Here is a 12,050-nt window from a genome sequence, read left to right as displayed (position 1 = left end):
ATCATGATTAATTAGCTATTAAACCACGTTTTTATGCCACTAAATATGTGGATTTTCAGGTTCCTCACAAATACGACAACAAGGTGTATACAAGTGTTTGTATCGAGACATAGATGGTCGGTTTTGGAAACTGGGAATTCGATCCCATAGATATCACTAATCCTTTTCCAAATCAAGAGGGCTCAGTTCATATTTGGCGATGATATTAAGATAAGTTTATTCATTTCGATATGAATATTCGCTATGTACCTCAAAAAATTCCATGGATTCATTACCACGACGTCCCCAATGCTGGCCATTTGATGATCTATAATTCGACATTGTGTGAACCCATCTTTAAGGTAATTCGACATAATACATAAACGTGTAACTTTATCTTGCTTATAAACTGCAGAAGATTCGAACATCTATATATAGCTCCGTTTGTTTCTTCTTTCAGCATCACTCTTCAGTTTCTATTTCCCGTGTTCTAAAATGTATGATATATAAGACAGATTTTCCAATTAGAACCATTTTATCTGTGCCATAATCCTTTCACAATTACCTATGTGAAATTATCTCTCACTTTGTTGTAAAGATGTAATATCGAAATTTGATATTTTTGCTGCCACGACAATGGAGATGACCAAGTTGTAGTCTGTCCCACCTCTTATCCACGGCGGAGCAACGGTTGCTTCGATCCTATCCCACGTCTGATTTTTGACGGTGTAGGGAGCCCGACATCGAAAACAACACTGGGAGTTCGTCTCCCTCGTACTATCTATGAATAATGGCAGGAAAGCAGACCAAGAGAGTATCAGCTGCATCATCTAGGGCCCATACGAGGAAATCCAATCAAGGGGGAAGGAAAGCTTTTAAATTATCTTCGAGTTAGTTTTCTTTCTTCCTTTTCGTTTCTCCGATCTGCGCTTTAGTGGGTTTCTCTGGATTTTCTGATTTCTCGGTTTTCGGAGAAATTTTTTAATCATTTCTTTGTTGTGTTTGATTCTTTGTTGTTCCCTTTAAGTTCAAGTTTGTTTTTTGGTTCGTCTTTTATTGTGATGGACTCTTATTACTTAAAGAACCTTTTTTTACAGCCGAATTGAATCGATCTGATAGTTATTTGCGCAAAATGAATTAAGACCATAAATCACTATGCTCATACTTCTACGGACTTGAATACTTAATATGCCAAATTGTTCTCAATTGTAGGTGAATATATTCTAACATGTAGTGTATTTGCTGTTGATTATGTCGAGAACCTTATGAAAAGTTAGATAGATGTGCTTAGTGACACAATTTTTGTTAAAATTTTGTTATTTGACTTTGATTTTTCCACGATCTTCTCGACATGGTACCAAGTATAAGACGAGTCTAAAAACTAAGGAATCGTATAACCATGTATCCCTCAGCATAGGACAATGTTTAAAATTTGAGTAGATTATGTCTGAAAATTTTCAATCCGCTAAATTTCCCTGTACTTTTACCTGTGTGTCTTTCGATCACACTTAAGATACAAGTTTGCACAATGGCGACAAGCTAAATTCTTGAGAAATGCTTGTTGGAAGCGCAAAATTCAGACATTGGACTTCAAAAAACATCTGATCAAAACCTTCTGTGTCTGGGTTTGAGGTTCCAAGCTTATGTTGCCTAGTTTAACACACAAGCTGCCATGGTTATTAAAAGACTACAAGGTATGCGTCTTGGCTCAAGGTGAAGTGAGACCAAGCCGTTGCACCTAATGACATGCCAAGACTCGGCCCCTTTACTGGGGAACAAGCTTGGTGCACCTTAGATGATCCACGATTGTGTATTTTAATTGAAATTTAATGTAATAATCATATGTGTTTGCTTGTATTCTAAAAGAATATTTTCTCTGTTCTTGTTCAAGGGCGTTCTAATTATATATTATATGCATTTGACATAATTTTCTTTGTTCTTTTAAATTTTAAATATTATTACTCAATGTGCTTCACTTTGAGCCTTAGCCCTTAAGCAAGGGCTATGGCCTATGGAGCACATTTGCGCCTTTAATAACTGTGAGAAAACTACATGAGTAATTTTCGGCCATGGGAGATTGTTGAGCTTATCCCTTGAGCTAAGCATGGTTTTGCAGCTGTAAAATAGTTCTGCATTAGCTGTTAACAGTTTCTGATTTTGATTTCAATATGAAAAACGACCTCCTTCTCCAATGTCTCTATTTTGTTGATTTATCGTGCACATCTTGTTATTATAACTTGTTTTACCTCTTGCTCATATATGTTTTCCAGTATGATTGCCTTGAGAGTTGCAGTAGGGGGTGTTTTCTGGGATATGCTTATCTTTCACTAAGAGCTCCCCCTCCAAAATATGCGGCTCACCTGGTGGTCCTTACGTGACATCACCAAGGATCAAACTTAGTGATGGGAGACATTTGGCGTATAAGGAGAGGGGTGTTTCAAAAGAAGAAGCCAAGTACAAGATTGTCATTACTCATGGCTTTGATGACTCTAAAGACTTCCGTTTAGCCGTATCCGAGGTTAGAGAATTCTCTCTCAAGTTTCAATGCTTTTATGAATTGATTAACAGGACAACTTTTGAAATATTTTCTGAGAGAATGTGTTTATTTGTATAAAAGACTGTTTTATTATCTTGATAGGCACACTTCAGAATTTCTTTACTTTCTTGAACCATCCTTTCTTGAGAGTATAAGTGAATCATTTTCTGTTATTTAGCATGATTTTTTCTTGACATTATCCCCTGAACTCAATCCATTTCCCTTTGTTTCACCACTGGACCTCCTGAGTTTATGAAATCCTTGTGGATCCTGTATCAACTATTTTTTACTCGTTGACATTATTATTTTCTCTTCAAAATGGAATTCATTTGGTACATATCTACAAGTGTTGGTGAAAGAGTTAGACAAGGAAGTATTTCATTTGCGTAACACTTAAGTTGAAATAATCTATCCTTTTGATCTATATTTTCCCAATAATATTTTTAAGAGAGTTGATATTTACACTTCATTTTTTGTTATTTGGACTCCATTTGTGAATAAATTTGACACATATTTTACATATGAATTGGAGTGTAGATAACACAAAATGGATTGTAAATATCAACTCCCTATTTTTAACGCTACCTCATCTAAAATGTTAAGCTGGTAGAGACGAGGTACGTTAAATTTTAATGCCTCTAAAAATGACTGCATACCACATTATTCTTACTTAATATTTTGAAAGGTTGAGCTGTTACAAGTGTAACTTTACTCACCATCAAGAAATTTTGTTGTTTCCTCATTTCCAGGAACTCATAAAAGAGTTCCGAATTTATATCTATGAGTTCCGAATTTATATCCTGTCATTTGATCGTGCGGGTTATGGAGAAAGCGACCCAAATCCTAAACGGTCAATACGAAGTGAAGCATTTGATATTCAAGAACTTGTTGACGGCTTGCGACTTGGACCCAAATTTTACTTGATTGGCATGTCCATTGGAGCGTATCCTGTTTACAGCTGCCTAAAATACATCCCACATAGGTATGCAAGTACAAATAGTGGTTTTCCATCCCTTTAACTTCGTTTACAATTCCAATTCTTGGTCCATTTCACATTCATAATTTTCATAAATACAACCTTTTGTATTCTTCTGATGTCATATGTGACTTGCCCGGACAAGTTGTGGCCGGGAAAGTAATGTCCACTCAATAGACTCTAATGTGAAATATTTCATATTCCTATTTAATTTACAAACATGATGAATGCAAGGTGCTAAGGCATTCATCATGCAGTCATATAAACCTTATCAATTTAATGCCACAAACCGATGTAGAATACATATTACATTATCAATGCTTATTACTATGTGCTTAAGATCCATATTTGTAGGTTGTTCGGAGCTTAGGGTCGTTGCTTGTTTATCAAAAGAAGGCTTAGGGTCGTTGCTTATACAAGATCAATGGACATTTCGAGTTGTGCATTATGCTCCATGGATGTTGTACTGGTGGATGACTCAAAAATGGTTCCCCTCGATCAGTATCATGGAAGGAAAAGATGGACATTTTCAGCCGCTCAGACTTAGAGATTATAAAACAGTTGTCCAAGCTCCAATGGAGGGTGAGGTATGTTGGGAAAACCCATAAACCGTAGAATCCATGATGCTAAATCATCAAGAATTTGACTTGAAAACTTAAGCGGAAGCGTACATGAAGCCATAATCCTGAATTCTTTAGAACGTGTCTTGATCTTCCAGATCTACGAGCTCTTTCCTTGAGAGAATCCTTTAATTTTCTCTTCAGAACTATTTTCTTAATGGGGGAGAGAATAGTGAAAGTGATAACGCGAGATCTGGGGACCATGACCCATATATATAGATAATGATTATCTTTATCTTCTAATATTTCTGTTTTAGCCCATCATAAAAACAGAAATTACACTTATGTCTCTACACATTAAAGGTCCACAACCCATTAGATACATTAAAGCCCAATAACCCGAAACATTAATTGATCACTTTAATTTTGAGCTTAACTTAATAGACAACCCACACACATAATTATTCACATATAAGCCATAAAAATAAAATTGATCCAAAAAGCTAAACTTTGCCAGTCACATTTGCATTTGGTACTCTTTATTTAATCATTAGATAATGCTTGGTGAGTATCTTACATTGTTACGGTCTACATGTAGCTTATGATGCTTGGTTTCATATTCTATTTTTTTCATATTAATCCATAAATAGAGAATTTTGTATAGGAGGAAAAAAGTGTTGGGAAAAATTAAAAAGGAAATATTATGATGATTTTGAACTCTTTTTGACATGTCATTTATCTAGCTAATTAACCACTAAATTATTATAAATAATTTAATTGTTATATGTATGATTATATAATTGAATCAAGAAGTTGAGTTTGCACTCGTACTAATTATTATCTAAACATGATTATCTAAATTATCTTAAATTGTCGTATTGAGACTTAATTAATGAATTCTTTCTAAATTTTCGTCAAGATATTTATTAAACAACATGTGGGAATATGATTTTAAATTAAAAATATATTAAAAAAGAAAACACTTTAAGCAAAAATTGACTGTTTTGCATGTAAAATATTACTGTTTAAGAAATATAAAATAAATTTGAAGATTAAAGTGCAAATATAATCAATTTAGTTTCTTCATTTCGAAATAGCGATTTAAAAAAAATGAAAAGAATATATACATAAAAAAATTAGCAATCGGGCAAATAATTAACTAGCATAATATAAGATTTTTTTATTTAAATAATACAAAAACTTCATTTATTACCAAAGTATAGTATAATAACTTTTTTTAAACAAAAATTTGCTCTAAAGTGATGGGGCAGGGATTTGAAAATTTTATCTCAAAATTTTTTTCTTTTTCCGTTTTGATAAAAAAAATAAATCATATAAAATAAATTAACAATTGCAATACTTAAATGTTATTCGATTTATCATTTTTTTTAATCTAAAAATATATAAAATAAATTTATTTATTAAAATATAACCTTTTTTTTTCAAAATTTGTAATTGAAATACAGCACGGCTCATGTTATTAATTTAAAAAAAAAGAATAAAGAAAAATACTTTAAAAATAAAAAACATATACGAAATTTTAATTAACCGAATATTTCTACCTTAATTTATTTGTGTCAAAAGAGGAATATTTCAACCGAAAAATTCGATGCTCCTTCGGGTAGCTACCCGATGGGTGTGCAATTGATTTGGGCCATTGATGCTGGCATACGGGCACTGCCCGTGTGCCAGCAGGGCCCGTGTGCCAGCATCGAAGCTAGAAGCAAGCAAGACTGTAATAATTCCAAAGGGGCACCAGTTGAGCAGAAGAAGAGCAAGTGAGTCTCATTCTACTACATTTCCAAATATCTGCAGACTTCAAACTTGAAAATCAATCAGCAGTTATCCTGATATTCTTTTGTAAGGTGATCCCATTTCGAATCTGATTGTTGGTTTTTTTTTTTTATTGCCCAGATGAATTATTTCAAGATCTCTATTTTTTGTGTTTTGCAGAAGAATGGTGTTTAGGGAATTGTTTAATTTGATGATGGGATGTTTGGGGTTATCAAAGCGGCCGACACGGCCTGATTTTCCTGTGGTCGCCGACGATTCCTCGGGAGCTGATTTGCATATCATGAATTCACAAAGAATTAGATTAAGTGATGGGAGATTCTTGGCTTATAAAGAAAGAGGAGTGCCCAAGAACAAGTCCACTTTCAGAATCGTTGTAATTCATGGTTTTGGGAGCTCCAAAGACATGAACTTCATGGCTTCCCAAGTAAAGAATTTTCAGTCCTTTCTTGATTAATTGTTTCTTCTTCTTTTTCTGTGATTTGAATTAAAATTTTAAACCCTTTGTGCAATCCTAGTATGGTTCATCAAGATGGTATTTCTTGTTTATTTCGAAGTCTTGTTCGATCCTCAATTCTAATCCTGCTGGCTTGTAGAGGTTTTCATAGTCCAGACTTTCGAAGTTTCAAGTTTGATTTTGTTGGTTACAGAAGACAGTTTCTAACAATATGTTGATAAGGAACTTGGTTTTGTGAGAATACGAATGCCTGGTGTTGCTTCTGTATTCAGGAACTTTTAGATGAGTTGGGCATATGCCTTTTGCTATTTGACCGAGCCGGATATGGTGAAAGTGATCCAAACCCGAAAAGATCATTAAAGAGTGAAGCATCTGACATCGAGGAATTAGCTGATAAGCTACAATTGGGATCCAAATTCTATGTTCTTGGAGTCTCCCTTGGATGTTACCCTACCTGGAGTTGCCTCAAACGAATACCCGACCGGTAATATTTCGAGAAGTCGCTTCTATGTTCCAATATGGGTTCTCATTCTTTTTCTTTCTTTCAATTTTACCAGATTAGCAGGTGCTGCACTTGTTGTTCCGCACATAAATTATAAGTGGCCATCTCTTCCGAGTGATCTTACAAAGGACGATTACCGCAAGGGTCTTTCGAAATGGGCTGTTTTTGTTGCGAGACACTCTCCTGGATTATTGCATTGGTGGCTAACTCAGAAACTTTTTCCATCCTCGACTATCCTTGACCGCAACACACAATTTTTTAGCAATAAAGATTTAGAGGTGTTGAAGCACTCACCAGGGTACCAATTGCTTAGTAGGGTAATTTTCTCTTGGATTTGATTTCGTTAAGGGTGAAAGCTGCGTTTCTAATGGATCACTTGTTGAATTTATGCTCAGTTTTTTCAAATATTGATTGTAATTTTTTAGTAAACCGTCATTTTCCCCCTCAAAATATATTTAGTGACCCTCACCTTCCTCTGCTATGCCCCTTCTCCCTTCTGAATTCCTGGATCCACCCCTGTTATCTTTTGAATTCAACTCTTCTATCAGACTTAAAGTACTTAAATTATGCATTCTTAACAGGACTATTCATCGATTATGACATATCTTCTTGCATTATGCAGAACAAGTTGAGGAATCGAGTTGTATTTGACTCCCTACGTCGTGACTTTATCGTTGCTTTTGGCAAATGGGAGTTTGATCCAATGGACATACGCAATCCATGCCCTCAAAAGGAAAGCATGGTGCATATCTGGCAAGGCCGTGAGGACAAGGTCGTACCATACCAGTTGCAAAGATACGTCTCCAAAAAGTTGTCATGGATTCGGTATCATGAAGTGCCGGATGGAGGGCATTTACTGGTGTATGATGGTGTAGTCTGTGAAGCCATTTTAAGGTCTCTGGTGTTTGGCGAAGATCCTCCGTTGTATAGACCTCAAACAGAGGACTAAGTTCTTCCATTCGCGCTCGGTGATGCACTCAGAAGGCAGATAAGGCAGTTGCTCGTAAATAGAATTTTTTAAAATTTGTAATTCTTTTCTTATCCGCCACCCATACTGTAAAATTGTTTCACTCGGCTAATTTATTGGTCGTTCTTGTTGTAGTTCATTGAGATTCATGAACTTGTAATCGAGTTTGACCCACAAGTGTGAATAAGAGAGTGACATTTTGGCATTTGTTTCAAGAAACTATGAATTTGAGAATGAAATCACCCTTGTTTATTCATTTGGTAGGTCCTTTGAGAAGATGAACCGAATTGAATGTATCAATCAAGTACGTTGTCCATGGTAGTTGACCTCAAATTTTATTTATTTATATACTTTATTTCAAGGCGAAACTGAAGTTTCTAATGTCAATGAGGATATTGAGACTGTTGTTTAAGATGAAGTCTGTTTGTTTATATCAGGCCTGAAATCTAATCCTTTTTTTGGGACAAAGATGCAACTAGACCAGAGACTCGTGACCTAAAAAATGAAATCTTTTGATTGTAAATGAACCAAACACAAGATATGTCGAAAGCTCGAACCTCGTATCAAACACAAACTTAACTCGAGCTTGATTAACTTACGAATGAAGTCTTGACTTTAGAAGAAACCAAGAGAGTCGGAGTCAAACGTATTATTATTTCTTTGCTGCAAATGTATTTTATTATACACACATTGTATCATAATCTATAGAATTTTTCTAGTATATTATGTCATGAAAACTTTATTAACAAAACATATACAAGAACCGTAGTTTTTTTTTTCATTTTGATTTCCCTTTTATGTTGCATCTTTCAACATATCTTCATTGTGGCGCTCCGGACCGATGAGGGAGGGGAGTGATCGTCGGTGCTATGAGGTTGCACGGACAATTAGCGACATCTGGTAGGCTTCTAGACGAAGAGAACATGATTGAACCGATCCCATACCGGAATGAGATGGATTCCAAAAATTGTTCAAGTATGAAACTGTGCAGTTGAGGAGTGCTTAAAAGATTTGAAAGATACTACTCATATCAATAAGACACATCTTCTTGTCGGGAGTTCGTCACATAAGAACTCCAAAATTAAGCATACTTGACTTGGGTCAATTCTGATATGGGTGATCTCATGAGAAGTTTCCTAGGACGTGTGTGAGTAAGAACATAAGCACGCTGAAAAGACTCATCTTAATTGGTACAGTGGGGACAGTCGTCGAATTTGAGACGTTACATTCATCATAATCATAAGACCAATGCTTATGAGGTGCTAGCTAGCCTATGCATGCAGTGATATTATGCAACTGCATGTTGGAGGAATTGATATATACTTGAAATAATGGTTTTGGATGAACTGATATTACAATTGTAAATTACAACATAGTGAATAATACAATAACTTAAATTTCATAAGATATTGGAACTAATGCACACGAATCCTGCAGATGTAAAATTAAAGGAAAACTGAAATCAAATTGATGCTTGTAATATTTTACAGTTTCCTTAAAACATATTTGTCTTCTCCAACGGTGCTTCGAAGTTCAATGTGTACGATCACTACAACAAAAATAGCTTTCTGCAGCACGCTGCAAAGTTGCAAATAAAACCATCGCTACCTAGCGACGGTTATTAACCGAAGAAGCCGTCGCTACATTAGCGACGGTATATTAACCGTTGCGAATTTAGCGACGGTGTTTAAATGTAGCGACAGTTACAACACCGTCGCTAATGTAGCGACGGTTCAAAACCCGTCGCTAAAATTTTAGTAAAAAAAAAATTTACTTTTATAGTTTAAAAAATTTTAAAAAAAACTATAATACAAGTTTGATAACCAACAGTTAAAAAATTAATCAAAATTGAAACAAAAAAGGTACTTAAATCGAAATCAAAATCGTATAAAAGAGAAAATTCGAAGTATTGTAAACTAGTGTGGAGGAAAATGTAATGGAAATCGGATATTTATAGATAATTTGTGACTATTAGCGACGGTTGTCTTTTAGACCATCGCTATTAGCGACGGTTAAAATAGAACTGTCGCATATAGCGACGGCTTTATATGAAAATGTCGCTGATTTACGCCATTAGCGACGGTAAAAAAGAAACCGTCGCCGATCTATTTATAAACCGTCGCAAATATTAAATTAGCGACGGTTTTGCTAATTTAAAAATTCGAACCCATTTTCCGCAGCGTGCTAATAATATGCATGCGGTGAATAATACTATTGACGGCGTGCAATTAATGTACTCCGTTAATATCTAAACACGATTTTTTTTTTAAAAAAATGATTTACTTTTAACAGCGCACATAAACATGCACGCTATTAATAATACTATTTACGGCGTGCCTTTATTGTGCGCTGCGAAAATTGCATAGGTTACCCGCAGCGTGCTTTTAATGCACGCCGTTAATAATACTATCCGCAGCGTGCTTTTACTTCACGCCGTTATTTCTTTCAAGTGCAACACTATTAACAACGCACGTATGGGTGCACGCCGTGGAAAGTAGTATTTGCAGCGTGCTTTAAATGCACGCTGTTGATGAAGTGCTGCGGAAAATCATTTTTCTTGTAGTGGATTGTTTTACAAGATACAACATTGATACTAGCAATAATTTAGCACAAAGTCTGACACGGACGAGCTGAACAATACTTGAACTTTATTATGATTTAGAAAGAAATATCATTGACAGAATCTGAGTGAACAAACGAGTTAAGAGAATGAGAAGAAAGTTGTGGATTTGAAAATGCGAAGACGTGTATCACTTATTCTCAAAAGCATTTTAAAAAAATTGAAAATTAATTGTAACACTGATGAAAGCAAAATATATTATTAATTATATCTCTAATTATGTTGATATCACAAGTGTATATGTTAATAAAAGTAGAGTTTTGGGTGCTTCGGATCGCGTTATTCATCATCCGAGATCGGTGAAAGGCGCGGAGTTATGTGTCATCAGGTTCGGTATGGAGTTTTGTTTGAATCTAGGTTTTTACGTTGTTAATGTTTTCTCAGATTCGATACATGTTGTACAAGCCATTAACAGCTCTCTAGTTGACCTGGGTCCTAGTGGAGTACTCACAATCGACATACTCAACATACTGAAGTCGGATGATTTCTTATCTATCAACCATATGCCGAGATCGGCCAACCGGTTGCTCATCGGATGGCTCGTGAAGCTTCTAATGCTTTTTCTTACGTTGAATGGTGTTCTGGTGATATACCAACTTGATTACTTAGCATTATAAATCAAAATATTCTGAAATAATGCATATGATCTACTTTCAAAAAAAATTGAAAGAGATCAAATAGTTCAATAGTTTGAACTTTTAACTATTGTTATTTGGGCTATTAGTTTCATACTAGTAATCATGTAATGTACAAATTGTGTGAGTTTAATTCTATGATGTACGGTATTTTTTTGTTACTAATTAAAAAAAATCTAGAAATGTGTATTGATAAAATTTAGAATCTTAAAAATCNTAATCAAATATACATTTCTAAACTTTCAAAATAATTTTTGATGATTCGCATTTTTAATAAAAATATTTTATCTTTCCCTTATACATATAGAGGAAGACTTTCAACTAATTAATGCACATTAAATGAAATTAAATTAAATTAATTTACAATATCATAATTAATATATATTGTATTACAAAAGCTACAGATAATAAATAAAGCAAGAAACCCTGGCCTCTCTCCTGTAAAAGACAAGAAACCCTAGCTAGATATTCTGTGGAAGACATCAATATATATATCAGAAGTTTGAGAATTGGTTATGTGAAGATTGTAACTCCATGGTCATTTGGCAAGAATTATCTGCATCCGTGACCAAACTCCTGAAAATATATCATTAATTTTGTATCATATGCTAAATTAGTATTTGAATCATACATGAAAAATGATACTAATAGTTATACGTGTATAAGGTAATCATACTCTCTAGGACGAGAAGCCCACAAAGAACTAAGAGCTCGCAATCGACCGTAGTACTCCCCGATCACAAGGAAGCATCGCGCTGCTTGTCGAACGGTTAATATCCGACGCAGCTGATGAAGAGACTGTTGTCTTAAATTATCAGCCTATAACAAAATTAATGAAAGTTGTATAAGTTTTTATCATATCATAAGATACTGTGGAATCAGGCATAGAATAAAATATGTTTACGTACCTGGCGAACGAATCCTTCGAGATTGGAGAGTTTGCCCAACGCGATAACCATGTGATGCATGCTGTCATTAAGAGAAGAGTTGGCAATGGTTTGGAGTAAAGATTTGTGTAGTTGGTCCA

The 12,050-nt window shown here is 34.8% G+C and overlaps 2 protein-coding genes and 1 pseudogene across 3 annotated transcripts; 2 read left to right on the top strand and 1 right to left on the bottom strand.

Annotated features, from left to right (window-relative positions):
* Positions 1 to 230: 230 nt before the first annotated feature.
* On the top strand, positions 231 to 4,733 carry LOC140969197 (uncharacterized). The gene is made up of 4 exons (XM_073430471.1): positions 231 to 341; positions 2,276 to 2,497; positions 3,265 to 3,497; positions 3,846 to 4,733. The coding sequence occupies exons 1-4, from the start codon at positions 231 to 233 to the stop codon at positions 3,859 to 3,861; spliced, it is 582 nt and encodes a 193-aa protein (XP_073286572.1). The 3' UTR covers positions 3,862 to 4,733.
* Positions 4,734 to 5,719: 986 nt separating this feature from the next.
* LOC140969211 (uncharacterized) lies at positions 5,720 to 8,021 on the top strand. Of its 2 annotated transcripts, none has more exons than XM_073430481.1 (5): positions 5,720 to 5,916; positions 6,005 to 6,269; positions 6,572 to 6,783; positions 6,857 to 7,118; positions 7,424 to 8,020. In XM_073430481.1, the coding sequence occupies exons 2-5, from the start codon at positions 6,009 to 6,011 to the stop codon at positions 7,748 to 7,750; spliced, it is 1,062 nt and encodes a 353-aa protein (XP_073286582.1). In that variant the 5' UTR covers positions 5,720 to 5,916; positions 6,005 to 6,008; the 3' UTR covers positions 7,751 to 8,020. The 2 variants fall into 2 exon arrangements, with proteins under 2 accessions (XP_073286582.1, XP_073286584.1); XM_073430483.1 differs by having other exon boundaries at positions 5,725 to 5,911; positions 7,424 to 8,021.
* A 3,344-nt stretch (positions 8,022 to 11,365) lies between these two features.
* Positions 11,366 to 12,050, bottom strand: part of LOC140969196 (transcription factor TGA9-like) — a 5,867-nt pseudogene continuing 5,182 nt past the window's right edge.

This window comes from Primulina huaijiensis, unplaced genomic scaffold (genome assembly GCF_012295235.1).
Source record: "Primulina huaijiensis isolate GDHJ02 unplaced genomic scaffold, ASM1229523v2 scaffold40277, whole genome shotgun sequence".
Classification (NCBI taxonomy): domain Eukaryota; kingdom Viridiplantae; phylum Streptophyta; class Magnoliopsida; order Lamiales; family Gesneriaceae; genus Primulina; species Primulina huaijiensis.
The sequence above is the reverse complement of the archived record's forward strand: the minus strand, read 5'-3'. Positions and strand labels throughout refer to the sequence as shown.